Source organism: Vigna unguiculata, chromosome 1 (genome assembly GCF_004118075.2).
Source record: "Vigna unguiculata cultivar IT97K-499-35 chromosome 1, ASM411807v1, whole genome shotgun sequence".
In the NCBI taxonomy this organism is placed as follows: Eukaryota; Viridiplantae; Streptophyta; class Magnoliopsida; order Fabales; family Fabaceae; genus Vigna; species Vigna unguiculata.
In genome coordinates, this window is record NC_040279.1 from 8,579,120 (window position 1) to 8,600,374 (window position 21,255).

A 21,255-nucleotide genomic window follows, 5' to 3' on the forward strand; every position below is an offset into this window, starting at 1 on the left:
TCTATTGTTTTGAGATAAATGGACGGCAGCAGTGTTGTCACAATATATCACAAGTGGCCTAGAAATACTTTCAACAATTTGAAAGCCAGAAATCAAATTTTTAAGCCACACAGCTTGACAAGTAGCTTCATAACAAGCAACATACTCTGCCTCCATAGTGGAAGTAGCTGTAAGAGTTTGTTTAACACTCTTCCAAGAAATGGCTCCTCCTGCCATCATAAAAATAAAGCCAGAAGTAGACTTTCGGTCGTCAGGGCAACCAGCAAAATCAGAATCAGAATAACCAATGACCTGAAGTTGATCAGACTTCTTAAAGGTCAACATATGATCCTTAGTTCCCTGCAAATATCTAAAGACCTTTTTAACAGCTTTCCAATGATCCAAACCTGGATCACTCAAGTATCTCCCTAAAGCATTAACAGCAAAAGCAATATCGGGACGAGTACAAACTTGAGCATACATTAAACTACCAACAGCGGAAGCATATGGGATTTTTTTCATTTCAACTTTGTCATTATCATTTTGAGGACACTGAGATTTGGAGAGTTTGTCACCCTTTTGAACAGGTGCTGCACATGAGGAGCAAGAATGCATGTTAAACCTCTTGAGGACTTTATCTATGTATCCTCTTTGAGACAAACCAAGAATGCCACGTGACCTGTCACGAGAGATCTGAATGCCCAGAACAACAGAAGCATCACCAAGGTCCTTCATATCAAAGTGGCTATTTAGTATCAATTTTGTCTCAATCAAAAGTTCAACACTACTACTAGCAAGAAGAATATCATCAACATATAAAACAAGAATGATGAAATGGCTCCCATTTTTCTTCAAGTAAATGCATTGATCTGAGGCATTTTCCTTGAAGCCAAAAGAAGTGACCACCTGATCAAATTTCAAATACCATTGCCTAGAAGCTTGTCTTAGTCCATAAATAGACTTCTTCAACCTGCAAACCAAATGCTCCTTACCTTTTTTAGCAAAACCATCAGGTTGAACCATATACACTTCTTCAAATAAATCTCCATTCAAAAAAGTTGTTTTTACATCCATTTGATGAAGCTCCAAATCAAAATGAGCTACTAAAGCCATAACAATACGAAAAGCATCCTTAGTAGAGACCGGTGAGAAAGTCTCCTTATAATCAATGCCATCCCTCTGACTATAGCCTTTTGCTACAAGTCTGGCTTTATACCTTTCAACTTTTCCATCTGGACTACGCTTAGTCTTGAAGACCCATTTACACCCAATTGGTTTACAACCCAGTGGCAAATCCACAAGATCCCAAACATCATTATGGGCCATAGAAGCTAACTCATCATGCATAGCATTTAACCAATCATCACCATGAGAACTAGAGATAGCCTCTTCAAAAGTAATGGGATCATCAACATTATTTAGATCATATTCATGCTCTTGAAGATACACTAGATAATCATCAGATATAGAAGACCTGCGTACTCTTTGAGATCTCCTCAAAGAAATTTCTTCAACAACATCATCATGAATTTGTTCATCTACTACAGGTGTTGTGGCATCCACACGATCTGGAACAAATTCATTTTCATCACGGACAACTGGAATGACATTATCTGCAGGAAGATAAATGGATGGCACGGGAATAACAACACGGTCTTCTCTAAAAGTGACTGGTCGTGGTGTATTGCTCCCACTGTCCAAATTATCCTCAAAGAATACCGCACGGTCAGACTCAATAACCCGCATAGAGTGAGAAGGACAGTAAAACCTGCTACCACGAGAACCCACACAATAACCAATAAAGAACCCACTGACAGTCTTGAGATCAAGTTTTTTTAACTGAGGATTATAAGGCCTCACCTCCGCCTTACAGCCCCACACATGGAAATGTCTCAAACTTGGCTTCTTCCCAAACATGAGTTCATAAGGAGTCTTTGAAACAGACTTGCTAGGTACTTGATTAAGAATATACACAGCAGTCCTTAAAGCATCTCCCCAAAGGAAATCTGGTAAGGAGGAATGACTCAACATACATCTCACCATCTCTAAAAGAGTGTGATTCCTCCTTTCTGCAACTCCATTTTGCTGAGGAGTACCAGGCATAGTATACTGAGCTTCAATACCACATTCATCAAGAAATCTAGCGAAAGGTCCAGGATTTCTTCCAGTCTCATCATATCTGCCATAATACTCTCCACCTCTGTCAGACCTTACACATTTTATCTTCTTTCCTGTTTTCAACTCAATAGCAGCTTTAAAAGACTTAAAAGCATCCAAGGAACTTGATTTTTCCTGTAGGAGATCTATCCAGCCAAAACGGTAATAATCGTCTATAAACGTAATAAAATACCTATATCCGCCCATGGAAGTGGGTGTGATAGGTCCACATATATCAGTATGAATAAGCTCCAACACATTATCACTTCTGTTTGCTCCTGTATTTCTTACTTTTGCGGTAAACTTGCCCTTAACACAATCAACACAAGTATCAAAATCAGAAAAATCCAAATCATGCAAAATACCCTCTTTAATCAACCTCTCAATCCGAGGTCTAGAAATATGTCCAAGACGTCTATGCCACAACATAGAGGAATTTTCATCAACTCTACTACGCTTATGTCCAATAACAGAATTAACAGACATATCATTCAGATTCAGCATGTAAAGTCCATCATATAAAACTCCTGAGCCAACAATAATTGAATTGAAATAAACAACAAGTTTACCATTGCCAAATTCAAAAGTGTAGCCACATTTGTCCAAAATTGAAACTGAAATCAAATTTCTTCTCATAGAAGGTACATAAGCAACGTCTTTTAATAACAAAACATGTCCAGAAGGTAAATTTAAAGAAACTACTCCTATGTCTTCAACTAGTGCTCTAGCTCCATCTCCCATGATAATCTTGGACTCGACATCACTTGGTTTTCTCAGACTTGTGAACCCCTGTAAATAATTCACAACATGAATAGTAGCACCCGAGTCTAACCACCAAGAATTGGGAGGAACATCAATAACATTAGATTCAAAACAAGCTAGAGCATATAGGAGTATACCTTCCTTATCAGCATTCTTCTTCTTAAGAATATAACAATCAGCTATCTTGTGTCCAAATTTCTTAAAATAGGCACAATTCCCCTTGAAGTACTTCTTCTTAGGCTCCAAAACCGCTAGTGCTTTCCCTGTGTTCCCTTTTTCAGGACGAGATTTACCTTTGAAGCCCTTTTTCACAGGTTTAGTGCTTGAATTAGTAGCTGTAAACTGCACACTATGAGACTTGGTCTTTTTAATCGATGCTTCCTCTTGAGAAATAATAGCTATCATTTCATCAATTGTCCATTCCTCCTTTTGAGTGTTGTAAGAAGTCTTCAACACATCAAACTGAGAAGGAAGAGATTCCATAACCTGCCAAACCAAGTAACTATCACCAAGATCTACCTTTAGAGATTTGAGTTTGTTATAATAGTGCACAAGCTTCATCATATGCTCACGAACACCACTGACACCATCATATTTGGTCTTCTCAAGAAGTGACAGATATTGACCCTTTTGAGCTTTATCAAAAGTCTTAAACTTCTCACCAACTGATCTCATAAAATCCTTAGCATTGTCATTATCCGGAATGCTCTGTCGAATAGACTTCTCCATGGTATATCTCATCACCATTAGGCACACCCTGTTCGAGTGTTCCCATTTTTCACGAGAAGCTCTTTGGACAATAGTGGACTCAGGCGTAAGAGCTGAAGGTTCTGCTTCTCTCAAGGAAAAATCCATGTTGGTAATTGCTAGATATAAATCCAAAGATTCTTTCCAGTCCTCAAAATTTGTCCCATTTAAAGTTTTGACCGAAGTCAATGGCATAGGCAAAGAAGCTGGTATCAAAATAACAAAGAAACATTTAATACACACTTATTGTATAAATAAACAAAATAAATGTTTCTGAATACACAGCAAAATATGCCTATGATATCAAATTATTTCTCATTCACTATGATCCCGCCTAAGGGTCCCGAATCATAATAAATAAGAAATAAAACAAAATATAAAATATAATAAAATACAATGAACATTTCATGCCAAAAGAAATCTAATACCGATAGGGTACAAGACAAATAATTCACATAAAATACATTAATAATAAATTGTATCAAGAAAAATAAAATACATTAATAATAAAATACCGATAGGGTATAATTAATATTAATGTAATATCAAATTAATTTAAAAAAAATATTTAAATTATATCATTTCCATAAAATTTCATACAAGTGTACCCACGATAGGTGAGTTAACAATTATATAAAATTATATCATGCTTAACAAAAATATAATAAATTATATAATGCATGAAATAATAATAATAATAATAATAATAATCGTTATTATTATTAATTTAATTTTTATTTATTTTTTATTTTATTATTATTAATTTAATTTTATTATTATTAATTTAATTTTATTATTATTTATTTAATTTAATTTTTTAAGGTGTCCTGTTGTTAGCCACAGTGTGCACGTGGCCATTATGCTTTGAAAAGTTCAAAAAAAAAAAAACCGACGCACAGTGGCCCCGAAAAAGTGCCATCAAAACTGCATTTGTTTAGCAGTTATGCATTTGTTTGACCTATTTGGGTGCACGGGTTCAACTTCGGTTAGATAGAAAAAAGTGCCATCAAAACTGCCTATGCAATGAACAGTGCGATGAACAGATGACCACCGATGCAGTGAACAGTGCCGATGCAGTGAACAGTGCCATCAAGACCTTCGATGAACCGTGCGGAAAAAATCTACACCGATGCAGTGAACAAAAGATGATCACGCACAAACAAAACCGACCTCCGATGCAGCATCGTGATCCTTACAGACATGGCTACCAATTAGGATTTTCAAGAACAATTAGGTTTGCACTGTGCAAACATAAAACCCATAAAATTGGGTTTACCGAGAGAGAAGCTTATCAATATTGGGGTTTCCTTAATTAGGATTTTGAACATAATTAGGGTTTTAAACAGTAACTAATCCCCTCTATTAAATTTCCAATATCATGATACACTTTCCAAAAGAATAATGAATAATTATATTTTGTATCTTAATAGGCTCTGATACCAATTGATAGAAATAATATATGCATAAGATACAATAATACAATATATTCAAGTATGAGTTAAAATTGTGTACCTGGAACTAATGAAGGATCCATGGAAGCACGCAGTATGAGATGTTACTGTTCTCTTTCTGATGGATATTTTCTAAACGTAAGAGTATTTTTAGTTGTTACATAAAAACTGACTAATGGGTATCAGTTTTATATCCCGTCAGCAGAGACCAGGGACCTCTCAAAATGTATCTGATTATTCAAGCCCATCACAGACCGTTTATTAAACAATCCAACCCCATCACAGATCGTTTATCAGAATACCCAAAATTATATATATATATATATATTACCCATATAATAATTAATATTAACGAATAACTTAATTTATTATTAATGCTAATCCATAATAATAATAATTATATAGAGAATAATAATTTTATATAATTTTATTATATAAAATATAACATATTATTTATTTATTTCTTCTAATTATTTGGTTTGTCATGAAACTCATTCGTATCTCAATTATATTTTTCATCTTATAATAACTTTTATGTAATTATGTTAAGAAGATGTATCTCAATTAAATTTTTTTTATGTCTCATATTTGAATATTTCTATTTTTTTTAATATTTTTATTTATTGTATATTTTCCTTTCACATGAGAATATTTAATACTCTCAATGTAAGTATTTAATATTTCTATTATATTTAATATTTATGTCTCATATTTGAATATTTCTATTATTTTTTAATATTTTTATTTATTGTATATTTTTCTTTCACATGAAAATGTTTAATACTCTCAATGTAAGTATTTAATAGTACAAACATTTTGTTTACTAGGTAATATAAAAAAAATCATATACTTATTATTATTAGTTTTTGTTTCATTTGAAGAACTCTTTTGTTTCACTAAAATAATTTTTTTTATTTCTCAACCATTGAGTATATATGTTGATATTTAAAAAGTTTTCTTAGATCTCTAAGATATTTTTCAACTTATCATACCCTTAATTTTACATTTATTTTCCTTTGTACGATTTCTTTCAATAGTCTCTCAAATTGTTTGTGAACATTGGTTAAATTTTTAATATTTTTATTTATTGTTTATTTTCATTATGTAGAATACTATTTCGATATATTTTATCTAATTATTTTTTATTTTCTAACTCATTATCAATTATACTGTAATTTTTTCACTATACTTGTATAAATAACTTTTATTTACTACAATATAAAAATCTAATGTAATTGTCATGAATATTTTTTTATCAGTATCCAACATAATTGAAGTTCAAAAAATACAAGATCTATGTTAAAATTTTATTATTATGATTATTATTTGTTCTTTGTATCATTTTGATCAAGTAATGTATTATAACTTTTATTAGTGTATAAAAAAGATATTCATTAGAATTTAAAAGATTGAAGTAAACAAAAATTTAAAATATATTTTAATTTGAATACTTGTTTTCCTTTTATATTTTTTAAAAAATATTTTTAAATTTTATCAACTAGGTTTCATTAATGTTTGCAAATTTAATAAATGTGTTGGTTCTCATGAAATTTTATTTGGTATTATAATTTAAAATATAAACAATTATAATTTATTTTAAACTTTTATTATGATTATTATTTGTTCTTTGTATCATTTTGATCAAATGATGTATTATAACTTTTATTAGTATATAAAAAGAGATTCATTAGAATTTAAAAGATTGAAGTAAACAAACATTTAAAATATATTTTAATTTGAATATTTGTTTTCCTTTTATATTTTTTAAAAAATATTTTTAAATTTTATCAACTAAGTTTCATTAATGTTTGTAAATTTAATAAATATGTTCGTTCTCATGAAATTTTATTTGGTATTATAATCTAAAATGTAAACAATTATAATTTATTTTAAACTTTTATTATGATTATTATTTGTTTTTTGTATCATTTTGATCAAATGATGTATTATAACTTTTATTAGTGTATAAAAAAGAGATTTATTAGAATTTAAAAGATTGAAGTAAACAAACATTTAAAATATATTTTAATTTGAATATTTGTTTTTTTTAATTTTTTAAAAAATATTTTTTATATTTTATCAACTATGTTTCATTAATATTTGAAAATTTAATAATTATTTTGGTTTTCATGAAATTTTATTTGATATTATAATCTAAAATGTAAACAATTATAATTTATTTTAAAGTATTTGATATCGAAGAAATAATCATCCTTAAATATTTGGTAATATTATGTTTCCTTTACCATAATTTTTTTATTATTTTATAAAAATTAATTAAAATTAATATTGAAGTAGTAAGAAAATGAGTATGGATATGGGTACGAGATTATACCCGTTACCCGGTGGGTATGAGAATGGGATAAAAGTTTGATACCCGTTGGGTTTGGGTATGAGGATGAATTTTTTTTACGGAGATGGAATGGGTATGGGATAGCGAAACTCGTCCCGCCCCGTTGCCATCCCTAGCAAAGACAATAAATCCAGTTACCTCTCACTTTCTGGCACGCAGAGCAAGGAAGAACCACTTCTTCTCTGTAAGCTTTAAGCAATGAGTGTGGAGTCTTGAAGCTATGGAGGTACAGATCTTTGCAATGATGGAGATTTCCACCAATGGAGATGCAAGTCGTCGCAACCTTCCGGTAATGGAGATGTGGAGGAGCATAAGCTTATGGAGGTGTGGCGGCTATGTGGAGAGGGGACAAGATCACTCACATACTTACTTTTTTAGTTTTTATAATTTTTAAAAGATTAAATATACTTTTTATTTTTTAACTTTAAACGAAAATTAAAATTAATCCTTATTTTTTAACTTACATAAGGATTAATTCTAATTTTGGTCCAATGTAATTTTTCAAATGTAAATTATATGAATTAATTTTTTTAACTAAATTTTACTAAATCTTTTGATCGAGGTTTTGTGGTATATTAAGAAAACATTATTCATGACATTATAGAATGAATTAGAAAAATGATAAATAAATTGAGAGGAAAGAAGATTTTGATGATACAAATATTTGGTCGTTGAGGTTGATAATTTTTTTTATACTGATTTTTTTAGTATAAAGATTTTGATGATACAAATATTTGGTCGTTGAGGGTGAACATATTCTTAGTTTCGTATACTGAAAACTAAATTTTATATGGTTGAGTGTGATAAGATTTGATTTTATTAGGTATGAAATCACGTCTTGAGTAAAATTATTAAATAGCTTAGGTATAGAAAAAAAATATTAAAGTAAGAAATAAATATAAAAGAAATATGTTAATGATGTAGTCTTAGAAGGAAATTACTTGCGAGCAAAATATTGTTAGAATATGTAATAAATTTGACTATTTTGGTTATTATTTGCAAAACACTTTTTCTAGTAAATTAAATATGCTGTATTTTGAGTTAAGAAATTATTTTAGTGATTTAAATATAGTTGATTTTAAGAAAAAAATTAAGTATATAATCATTATATAATGACAATAATCAAAGAATGATTATATAATGACAATAAAAATGCACCAAAGAAGAAGACACAATAACAAGAATGAGTATATAATGACAATGAGTTTACTTTTTCGTTGATAACATGGATGTGCAGCTAGTAATCATGGGTGTGCAGAAAGCAAAAATCATAACTGACATCTTGATTGATTATCTTTCTTATCTTCATTTTCTTCGGCCACACTTGTATCATTTAGCCGCACAGCTTACACTTGCAAAACACTATAGTTCATGAATAATGAATGCAGACGAAATTTGAAGTTGGTCAGGAGGATTTGAAATGAACAAGCAGTCTGATAGATGAGTTTGAATATTTCAGTGGAGACTCCTTTTATGGACTAAAATATTTGCAGCTTCTACGAACATTCATTCTACAAAGTCGCTGATGTCCATCAAAACTGAATCACAAATCTCAAATTTGAGGAAGTTATGTTTTTTCAACGGATAATATTGATATAGCGAATGAATTTGTTAGTATATACAGTCATTGGATAGCGCGTGTATCAAAAGTGATGCACAGCCACATTTTCGCTGCAAAATTTTTTGAGCAATTTTGTAGAAAAGTAAGATTTTGCTCCAGTACATATGACTAAAGTAGATTGTACAGAATGAATAGAATTCCTGGCATGCTCTCCTCAAGATTCAACACAACTTCATAGCCTACAAAGAGAAGAAAACTTGTGGCAAGACATGAAATCTGGACTTCTAGCAAATATGCATGAAACAACTAGAAGCATAACAAAGCCAAACTTCGACGATAACAAGTCTCCATATTCTTCTGCTCCTACGCCAGCACTAGCTCAAAGAGTTAGTATGTCACAAACCCAAACTAATATCCCAGTTAAGGGTACCGCCATCACTACAATAATTAGTAATACAGAGTATACACACCACGCCTCACTATCAAGACAAGATCAACATGCTGCAATATTTTCAAAATGACAGAAAATATCAAATCACTAACTGATTTAGAGACTTACAGAACGGAAAAATCGTATAAGCATAAACTAATAGTTTACCTCGTACGCATGCTCAGATCAAGGTCCTTAAAATTGTATAGTTTTCTTGGATGAAGGTTTGAGTCGTTCAATCAAATCCTTTCTCAATGACTCTGGAATCTTTGTGTTGAAAGCTAGCTGCGCCTCTCTAATTAACGACTTCCTGCATTGCTCGGAGTGCACATCCAAGGATTATAACCAGCGAGTCAAATCACAAACATCATTGTGCTTATTTACAAATGAGAAATTATTAAAGAAAAAGACAGGTACAGGAACTATGGACTCATTGAATGAAGCTTTGTAACAGCCTAAAGTGCTCAAGAAAATACTTAAAGGACTTTAGGAATTGTAGGATGAAATTGAGAAAAGAGGATACTGAGTAATATTTCTTGAGTATTGTGATGTATTGCAATTAGGGATGGAAAAAAAAAAAAACTCAGCCCTACCGCTATTGGCCGAACCCGACCGATTTTTACTAGAAATATCTATATAGACCGGAGTATAGGTATGGTCAATGCCAATGTTTTTAAATTGAGTACACGGACAGGGATGCATATACATATTCTCCATGCACTAAAACAACCATGATTACACAGTTTTCTTTCACTACATAATTCTTTTTATTCTCTCAATTATTTGACTAATAATTCAAAATTCACAAAATTCACTTTAACCTTGATTACACAGTTTTCCCTTTGTGTAATATGGTGGATTGCATTTCAAGAAACACGGACCTCAATTTCATAGAATCCTCTTTTCTATGATCATTATACCTTTAACCAATTGTTATTTGATCCTGTAATTTGATATATATAAAATTATAATTTCTTTCATGACATTGACATTGAAGGAATGATATATCATATTTTCTTTTTGTGATTTTTTTTTCTAAAAGATTATTTGACTAATATTTGAAACAATAAAAAGGTGTAAATGGGTACATTTACTTACACCCAATGGGAATGGTATGGAATAAAATGTTCAAACCCAACCAGAATAAGAAATGGAGATAAATTTAAGGACAATGATACTTTAACCCACATTTTTTTACTCATTTTTAACCCACCACTTCAATCACCATTAGATCATAACATCACTAAAAAGAATCAAAATAAATGATCTAATGGTGATTGAAGTAGTAGGTTAAAAGTTGATAAAAAAAAAGTGGGTTAAAATATCATTATCCTAAATTTAACTTTGGAGATGAAGATGGGATAATAAAACCCGCACCCACCCTGCTTGTTGCCATCCTTTATTGCAATGTGATAGAAATAACACACTAAATACTAAATCATAACCATAACTGAATAAGGAAACAAATCATGAGTTATAAAGAAATATGAATAAAAGAATAGCTACCATTTGACAGACGGTGGTTAGACAGCAGCAAGCAGGGAAGAAGACTGCCAGGAGACTGGATTGCACACAACTACTTGGGAGACTTGATTTTGTGTGTTCATGTCAAAATCAATGCCATAGAGCGGTGGCAAGAGTGAATAGAATAGCAAATGGAGGAAGAAATTGCTAAAGAAGATGCCAGAAGGATCACATGGCAAGGGATGACTAACAATAGCTCCAACTCTTGAGAAAATCGGTAATGAAATAAAGGTAGGAACATCACAAAGAGATGATCCAGTTCTTATCCCATGTTGAATAGATGGAGTCTTAAGATTGAGAATATAGGCTTTGAAAAATATTTGGTTGAGTAACCTGCTGACATGCAATGTGTGGAAAAGCAGGGCAGCGTTTGAAGTAAAAGTTCCTAAGAGAATGAATAATGATACAGTTGTTGGTCCTAATGAGACTCGGGCATGTGTAAAACAAAGAAAGTATCATGCTAACATTTGAGTCATTAAGCTATTTAATGAGGTTTTGATATGCAAGAAAATGTACAATTTGTGGAGGAGGAACATTTTAGTTCCATGAATACACACATATACACAAATATATGTGTGTGTGTGCATACATACATATACATATATATATATATATATATATATATATATATAGGTCTGTTCTCAAGTTTTGGGAGTCAGAAAAATTAGTGGAATAGGGGAGGTTCCTAGACCCTAAATGCGCAAGTGGTACGTCTATAAAAGAATTTCTAAAACTTCCATACACAATTTCCAATTCCTGAAATTTCTATATATAGGTGGAGCACATCTCCGGTTCCCTCTGCCAACTAAAGGCGAGATCCCTCCGGCTAGAGGACACAGACCCCTCATCACTCAGAGCCTCCTCTACACGAACACGACTGTGAAGGGAAGTGTTGTTGTTGTTGTTGTCGCTGTCACTATCAAACCACCCATATATATCAAGTCCCAGGCTCAATATGTTCAAAATCCTTGGTGTTAGGGTGTGTTAAAAAGCCAACATTGACTAGAAATAAGGTCAAGTGACAATATATAAGTGGGATGTAGAACTTTTGGAGTTTCTACTGAACATAGTCATAGAATTGGAAGTGAAGAGCGCTCTCCTATATCGCACAAGATAACAAACATTGCTTACACAGTTAGTATGGCATGTCAGTTTATGCATGATCCAAGAGCAGGACACATCAAGCAGCAGACAAAATTCTTTTGTACTTGAATTCAAGCCTAGGAAAGGGGTTATTCTTGAAGGAAGACATTTGACCTTGAAGATATATACTAATGCAGATAGACTATACATGTTTTGGTACTAACAAAAAATCTACATATGGGTATGGTATGTTTATTGGAGAAAGTCTAGTGACCTAGAGAAGCCAAAAACTAGATAGAGTACCACGTTGTAGTGCATAAGCTAAATTTTGAGCCCTTACTCAAGGTGTGTGAAAGGCTATGGTTGAAGATCATACTTTATGACCTCAAAATAAAGGTGAACATCCCTATGCCTATAATAACAAGTCAGCCATGATCATTTCTCATAATCTAGTCCAACATATGACAAGACCAAACATATTGAAATTGACAAACACTTCATCAAAGATAATCTTGACAAGGACATGGTGGTTACAAATCATGTCCCTGCAAGATTTCAGATAGTGAACATTTTTATTACAGGGTTTTCTCAAGGCAGATTCCAAAATCTTATAGGCAAGTTGGGATGATTGATATTCATTTACCGACTTGAGGGGTAGTGTTGTAAATACTAGTTTATTAGGATGAAAGATATCATCAATATTTCAATAGTAATTAGGAAAAAATATCTTCAAAATCTTCTTATTCCTTTCAACACATTTTGACTTCTGTTTCTTCAATGTTTTGATCATTACAAATGGAGATGATGAGAATGTAATTGGTGTGATTGTTATCAATAAAGTAATTCTTTATTTCTTACATAGTTCAAGTGAGACTCTTACATGCATTGTCATTTTTCTCAATGGCACATCACTCATATTCACTACTAGGATACAAGGGATCATTCGCACACCAGTACCACAACCAACTTAATGGAGTCAGTCACTAGGAAAGACTATTAGCTTTCATACTACTATCGAAAAATCCAAGTAGGAGACACTAGGAAAATACTAAGCGGCCACAAGCCAACTACATAAGAGATCATGACACTATACTCAACCAAAAGCTTTAAGACAATGAGTTTGAGTCTTTCTTGTTTGTATAGTGCTCAACTTGTCCAATGCAATATGGAACTATAACACTTGAACTAATAGTAGGGTAAATAATACCCTATAGAATTTGTTTTGGGTTTATTGAAGTCAATGGTATCATGTGATTCTGCTACATTCATTTCCTTAAACTAAAGAATTAATTCTTTCAAACCATACAAGAACCAGAAAGAGGGAAAAATGGAATGAAAGAATGACTGTATTTAGTAACAAAAGAAATCTTCACAATCACTTAACCACGTATGCCAACCCCCCTCACATCACCTCAACTAAAAAAAAAGTTTTAACTTTATGTACACTACCAACTAATCTATAAGTAAAACTCCTCTTCTATAGTGCATATTTCTATATTTCATAAATTAATCCACCCAACATTAGTTTCATAGAAATCTTATATTAAGGTTACAACAAATTGATTCCAAACAAAGACAACAACAAAGTAGAATTCCTGGTTATACATGAATTACTCTTTAATGGCTATAAATAATTGTTTCCTCTATCATCTCGTAATCAATCATACTTTTCCAGAGCTTCATAATAAGTATAAGCTACATTTTTAGAACACTACATCCCTTCCCCTGGCCTCTATAGTCACAATTGGAAATTACTACCTTATATAATTAAATGGTAATTTGTTAAAATGGTGAGTGATAATGTAGGATACGATCAACAATACCTTGTTTCATCTCCATTCCCTAAATTTCCATCTTCTTGTGCACGTAACTTTCTAGAGCGCATAAATTCATAGACCTCATTTGTCCAGCCGCAGGATCTCAAATGTGACTTCGCCTCTTTCACAAGACTGAGTAATGTTTTGAAAACATGGTATCAGAATAAGGCATGTAATGAATATTTGTTTAAAAACAGTATGACTCGCACATAATAAATATTTCAGAATGGAAAGCTGTATAACCGATTGTTACAAGAAACAGGTATATAGATGTTAACTAATTGTCACAGGAAACAGGCATATAAAATGTTAACTGGTAATTCGAGTTTGGGTGTGACCAATCACAAGCATGAAGATTTCAGTACAACATAAATCAAAAGACGACTAATATTCTGAAAATTTTTAACAGAACAACATATTTTTAGCATGTCAGACATTGAAGGTTTGGAAGAGACATAAACTATGAAACGAAAAAAAAATTTGAAGAACATCCATTAACATTATTACGGTAGGAGACAAAAGAGAGGAATCACACTTTGTCATAATAAGGAGAGAGAATTGGGGCCTAACTAATAGCTGACTTGGCATTAGTGGTGTGGGGTATGCACAAGTTGTTAGAGAGAGAGAGAGTGGGGGGAGGGGGGTTGCTAATTGTATTCCCAGCTCTGAATCTTACTGACTCTAGCGGAAACATCGGTTATTAATACAATTAGAGTAGGTTGTTCTATCATATTTTCCTGGATCTTATCAGTGTGATTCAAAATTTTGTATTCCCTTTCCCACCAACTAGATTATTAATATTAAAACAAAGCCTCAGTAAAAGTAAGATATCATAAAAAATGACAAGCATTAACTAATTAAGTCTAAACCCAACTACAAAAGTCTGAAAATCCAGGCTATGAAACACTGACAAAAAAGTATATGATGCGCTATTTCCGCATATATCAGAAACATAAAGCACAGCAAGGAACCATTTAAAAAATCATTGAACTATAATTTTAGAGAAGGAATTGGATATACTGTCTTACTTGTCCTTCAGTTTTTGAACTTTTGCTTGAGACTGACCATCATGTGCAAGTAAAAAGAATGGGTCCTCATGTACCTTTCTCTTACTCCCCAATATTTTGGGTTTATTGCCGAGGCCATTGTTTTCAAGCTTAAAGTTGTCAGAACCTTTACCTGCTACCCTGCTTTTATCAGTATCTTGCCTGGGATCCGACTTTACAGAACGGATATCAACCATCTGATTATCACTGTGGCCATTTGTAAATGTAGACTCCTTTCTTTTGAATTTGTCAACATCAACTTTATTTTTGTCAATACCATTCTTGGCAGGTAATGATGAAGGATCTTTCTTACCATTTTCCAAAGAAACTGAATCTTTGACATGTCCATTTATTAATAAAGGCTGATTCCTAGAAACATCAACTTTCCCATTCACACTTAGAGGAGCAGGACTTCTTTTGGAAGTAGAACCTCCATTAATGTCAAACTTAACTCGTGGGCTGGAATGTACTTTAGCTGTCTTAGCTACATGTGGCATATCCTTCCAAGGAGATAGGTCAGAACTTGACTTTGCATGCACATCTTTCAGTGGTACACCAACCTTTGAAAATTCAGATGCTTGGCTCCCATTGGAATAAGGCTTTACACCGTTTGAAGCAATAGAATTACTACTTGACACTGGCCTTTGATTAGTTCGAGAGAAAAAAAGAATATAAACCTTTTCGGACAAAACTTCTTGCAGGGTTGCAACTGATACACTAGAATCGTCACAGCAATACCACCGACCCATTGCATCCTATGAACAAAAACGGAAATGAGATCAACATAAAATTGACATATTGAGCTACATAATGTGTACAGACAGATAAACAAAAAGTTAGCAAACCTTTATATAAGCATAGTAATGACCAGATTCGGGGGAGTAGCCTGAATGCACAATAGTGCCAAAGAGCTTATATTCTGGCTGTGGATCCTACGTAAGGATGCCCGTTAGAAAAGAACTAAAATTAACATTAAAACTGTGAGTGTGAGTGAAGGTAATATTAGCAATGATACACTGGTCATTCTTAAAGATATCAACGTGGGTTGGAAAAATGTTGAACCTTTATTGGCCCATACCAAGCAATTTATGTCTTTGTACTTTAAGTGGCACAATAATAATTAGTAATTTTCCCTCTTTGATGTTTCACTATTTAGTTCAAAGTCCTAAATTAACCACACCTTTTGCAATTAAATTTTACCACAATGTATGTATGAGTTTTATATTCAAAAAGATAATGGACTGTTCATGTCCCATGCACTGAGAAAACAAGGCAAAGTTTTTATCTCACAAGGAAGACCTTTTGTGTACCATATCTTCCATATGAAACATAACTGAATAAACACAATTTGGTGGAAAGAGAGACATTGAGTTTATTACTTTGTTTATATTGAGAAAATGAAATCAATCAAATAAATAGAAGAAATTTGATATCGTCTAATAATAAAGATATTATAGGGAACAAATAAAGATGTTCCTACTAATACATATACAATCTACATATTCTTCATTATACAGAATTTACTCCTTATTTTTTTTAAGTATAACACTCCTCCTTAAGTTGGATCATATAATATGTACACGTCCAGCTTGCTACACATATGAACAATCATTGGTCCTCTTAGACAATAGATGAATATCTCAGCCTATTGCTACAAATATGAATATGTCACTAAAGTTCAAAAATCTAGTGGTGACTTCTCCCAAACTCCAATTTCTCAATTATGAAATAACAATCTATCTCAATATGTTTGGTACTCTCATGGAAGACAAGATTACCTCCACATTTTGTTTCTTACTTTTCCACAATATTACATTATCTCCAACAAGAACATAGTACACTAAAGTGGGCGTCTATCACTTGGTAACCACACCGAGTTAGCATGGGAATACCCAACAATTTGAGTATTTTCCTTGTCTTCATAAAGGATGTTTTGCCTACAGAATTTTTAATATACTTTATAACTAATAGGACTGCATTCCAATAATTGTGACAAGGAGAATTTAAAAATCGACTTACTACATTCACAACAAAGGTGATGTTAGAATGAGTCACAATGAGGTAACCTAGCTTACCAACTAACCTTTAGTATCTCTCGGGACTAAAATATGGTTCTCCTTGACTAGGTACTAGTTCTACACTTAGATCCATTGGTGTGTCCACAACCTTAGTATTTAACATCCTTGTTTCTTCTACAATGCTCAGTGCATATTTTCTTTGAGATATGGTGAAATCATCTTTGGACTAGGCAACTTCTATACCAAGGAAATACCACAAGTGTCCAATACTCTCCGTATCACTACATGTGATAACAATGTCCTCCAAATATACAATGACACAGATACATAAATGGGAAGAATGACAATAAAATAGAGAACAATCAACATCACATTGGTTGTTGGATGATAGTTGAAACTCAAACCATGCACGAAGTGATTTCTTGAGGCCACATAGGGGCTTTAGTAGACAACATACCATACCAGACAACTCCCCATGAGCAAAATCCAGGATATTGCTCCATGTAACTTCCTGGACAAGATCACTATATACAAATGCATTCTTGATGTGATGCTAAAAGACTCTAATGATGAATAGTTACATTGGAAAAGAAGTCAAATAGACAACATTTTAGCAACCGAAGAAAGTGTCACTATGAACTTGAACATAGATTTTTGTGTACCCTTTGACAACCAAGCGAGATTTAGAGCTAACAATTTTACCATGTAGTCTTGTTTTAAGATAATATAATCACTAACACCCAACAAATCAGGTTATTCATGTAGTCTTGTTTTAAGAGAATATAATCACTAACACCCAACAAATCAGGTTAGTCAAAAGAGGAACCAACTCCAAAGTACCACTACTTTGAAAAGCACACATCTTATCGATCATTGTTTGCCACCAATCTAGGTGACAAAGCTTTTCCTAAAGACATAAGAATATGGACAAAAGATAATGAGGGCAAACAAGCATAATGTATGGTCTAAAGCCCAAGACAATTGAGGCTAGTATAGTTGGAATGGCCTCCAGTAATCATTATCCATCAAAAATGGATCTCATACTAGATTCTGAACAGGGCGTGATTAACATTGAATATACATGAAGGAATGTTAAAAGGCACACTCTCCCACACAATGGTCCTCTTGGGCAATTTGTAGCGTTTGAATCTTACACACCGCCCTCCACCTCCAATAAAACAACAGTAGAGATGTTGTGGTTCCTTGTCAAAGCATTCCATGAGTAATTGGAAAATGAAATCAGTGTTATTCCCCCTGAAAATATATCTCGATGGCAAAGGCAAACATGTTTGTTTCATGGCAATCAATTGAGACTGATATATTGAAAATACTAAAATGCTTCAAGACATCTTTTTGGGAAGAAGACCCAAGATTATTTTGCTTATGACATTCAACATCTCTTCGATGCAACCCAAAGAGTACCCTCCACAAAACAATAGTAGCACCTTGCAGAAGGAGGAGGTCATAACAACCAAGGATGAAGTCGTTGTTAACTAAGTCTTTAAGAGGACCTAGAATTCATTTTTTATGTTCCAAGCTTGTTGCTAAAAATTTATATACTCCAACTTTGGGGGAGCATTAAATAATTCTTTATTATATTTTGTACAGCTTTTATAAGGTAGCCCTTTCCTAGTCTTGCACTCATTCTCATTTTTTAATTTTATATATATATATATATATATATATATATATATATATATATGATTGGCTATGATATACCATCTCAGAAATTAGGACAAAGACTCTAAACCATAAAATTAGTTTGAATGTTGAGATTTCTCAAGCTCTATAACTTTTATTAAAACATATCTCTAGCTACTATGGCCATAACTGCGAAGACTAGACATACCCCATCCGAAGCTAGAATTAAGGCAGCCCAAAGAAGTCACAACTAGGGTGGACCAAGGGTTTTTTGCAACTAAAGCAGCTTTCCAACACTCTTTTCCTTATCAATATCATGGACATTTTGGTTGAGTAAGAAAACAAATTTTAGGAGACCATTAGAATGGATTACACACTTTGTATCATGTCCTAGAAAGCATGGAACAACATGACAGGCACACAAGGGTCTACAGTAAATCTTAAAAATTATAAATACAACACAACTATAAATACAATGTACTAAATTAGTACAAAATAAATAAAAACGAAAATTCAATTAAAAAGAAAAAAAAATGAATTTAGGTGAGCATGGAACATTGCAGACATGATAAAATGCTACCAGTGAAGATGTATAAATATATTTCTGATTATTTTCTAAAGCAGATGCTGTTATGATAAAGACACGACTACAATTGAAGTGACCACACTTTCTACATCATTAATGTGAGCTTCCACAGGAAAAAACAGACGCACCCTTTTGTAGTGGTAACTAGTTCAAAACAAAAACCGAACATACCTGGCTTGCTTTGCACATGAAGCTAGAAAGAACCAAAACCTCTTCAAATGCAACAGCCTTATCAATCTTGCCACCCAATATGCCCTCAAATCTCTACAATACAAATTTCATCAACACACCATCCTTCAAAAACCCCAAGCCACCACTAATCCTAACGACCAAAAAAATTAAATATATACATATAACTAACCTTTAGTTGTATCACAAGGATGTTAGGTGCTTCAAGTATAGACATTTGCTTCTTAGCCGCCACCAATTTCTTACAACTGAACATCAATCATCCACATTTTCATCCTTTCAACAATTAAAACCCACAAACACACAAAACAAATAGGAAAAAGCTTACATACAATTCGATAGTTGTTTTCCAATCAGAACTATAGTTCTACATCATGATCACATAATGAAGGTTTGCATTAAAGAATTATGCATATTGTTGAACTGAAACTGCAATTCTCATTGGAGAACAAAACATGCAAGAGCTAAGGAGCTATAACTTTTTGTCCAAACACATATTTAAAAAGCAAACTAATGCTCATGCACTTGTACCCACTCGGTAACTTACCTATCACACTTGTACTTATTGTTGCCATCTAAAACCTCAGGCTGAAAGAACTTTTGCATGGAGTCTTGAAGCGAGTTACTATGGAAAACATCAAGACTGATATCCATTATCTCATCAACCTTATTCGACTCATATCCACAGCACAGACACTTCACCTGGCTCTGCAAGGCGCCCCCGAAAATCTCCTTCACCACCGTACTCCCGCCACCGTCTCCGCCGCCTCCATTAGCGTCTCCGCCTTTGCGGTGGAGCTTCTTGAGGCGGAGGCAGGTATTGTGGCAGGCGTCGATTACGTACCGGAGGAACTCGTGTGCGTCTTCCTGGCGGCCACAGCGGAAGTGCTCGGCGAAGATCCGGATACAGCTCTGGATCTTGGAAGGCGCGTCGTGCGAGAGATCCAATTTAAGTGAACGCGCAATCTGCTTCTCCAGTATGCAGAACGGACACGTAGACGCAGAGAAATCACCTGAATTGAAATTCGAAACGGAACACAGAAATTAGGCCAAGGCACAGAAATTAAACTAAAATTGAAAGAATAACGAGAATTGAAGAGCCGGTTACAGAGAGAAGAGTGTTGGAGAGTGAGACAGAAATTGGCGAGAGGAGGAGTGTATGTGAGGCACTGGAGGACGCTGTTGAGGTAGCACGAGTTGCCCAGGTTACGGAGCCCTATAGGAGGACCGGTTTTGCGTTTCTGACTCAGGAGACTCGGCTGCCAAGTCATCTGCAGGTCCATCAACGACACCGTCCGCCGCCGCACCGAACCGCTGCATTGGCCGTCGATCGGGGACTCAACAACCCTGACCACCGCCGCCGCCACCGCAATCGCATATCTCTCTCGTCGCGGGGTTCGGTTGAGTTTTCGTTTCCCTCTCTTGGGTTGTTAGCTGTTTTATTTTTCTTTTTTCTTTAATTCTTCTAGCGACTTCTTTGGTCCGAGGGAGAGGAAATAATATTGCGGAAAAGAAAATAGTGTTTGTGAGTGAATAGTGAGAACTAAGCCATGCTTGCTGGTTGTATTGTAGTGGCACACAAGAAATGAATGAATAGGAAATTCTTAAGGTTTTTTTTATTTTTATTTTTATCTTAAGGTGCTTCAAGTTTGATTTTTCATATATTTAAAAATTATAATAAATATTTTAATATTATTATATTAAAATTTAATTAATTTATCACGACGTTTGGCATTCTTTCTGTCCTTAAATATAAAATAGTAACACTAATTAATTCACTTTTAATAAAAGAAATTAGTTAATTTAATTAGCGGTTTTTGCGATAGTGGTAAATAATTTTTAAAATTGTTCTTAAATAATTAATGTACGAAAAGAATCACAGTAGTAGTAATTTTTTCATTTAAATATTTT

At 33.3% G+C, this 21,255-nt stretch overlaps 1 protein-coding gene across 2 annotated transcripts; it reads right to left on the reverse strand.

Annotated features, from left to right (window-relative positions):
• Window positions 1-9,045: 9,045 nt before the first annotated feature.
• LOC114183182 (ubiquitin carboxyl-terminal hydrolase 25) lies at window positions 9,046-20,882 on the reverse strand. Of its 2 annotated transcripts, none has more exons than XM_028070113.1 (9): window positions 20,453-20,882; window positions 19,892-20,357; window positions 19,517-19,592; window positions 19,327-19,419; window positions 15,756-15,833; window positions 14,893-15,665; window positions 13,871-13,996; window positions 9,609-9,750; window positions 9,046-9,511 (listed from the first exon to the last, which is right to left on the reverse strand). In XM_028070113.1, exons 1-8 carry the CDS (start codon window positions 20,625-20,627, stop codon window positions 9,636-9,638), a joined length of 1,902 nt encoding a protein of 633 aa, XP_027925914.1. In that variant the 5' UTR covers window positions 20,628-20,882; the 3' UTR covers window positions 9,046-9,511; window positions 9,609-9,635. The 2 variants fall into 2 exon arrangements, with proteins under 2 accessions (XP_027925914.1, XP_027925907.1); XM_028070106.1 differs by having other exon boundaries at window positions 15,756-15,842.
• Between the last annotated feature and the right edge of the window lie 373 nt (window positions 20,883-21,255).

Excerpts from the sequence above, each read along its gene's own strand:
- LOC114183182 (XM_028070106.1), bottom strand. The coding sequence starts at position 20,627 with ATGGACCTGCAGATGACTTGGCAGCCGAGTCTCCTGAGTCAGAAACGC. Across the intron at positions 20,358-20,452 it reads TCTCCAACACTCTTCTCTCT|GTGATTTCTCTGCGTCTACG; the intron begins GTAACCGGCTCT and ends ATTTCAATTCAG. Across the intron at positions 15,666-15,755 it reads ATTACTATGCTTATATAAAG|GATGCAATGGGTCGGTGGTA; the intron begins GTTTGCTAACTT and ends TTTTGTTCATAG.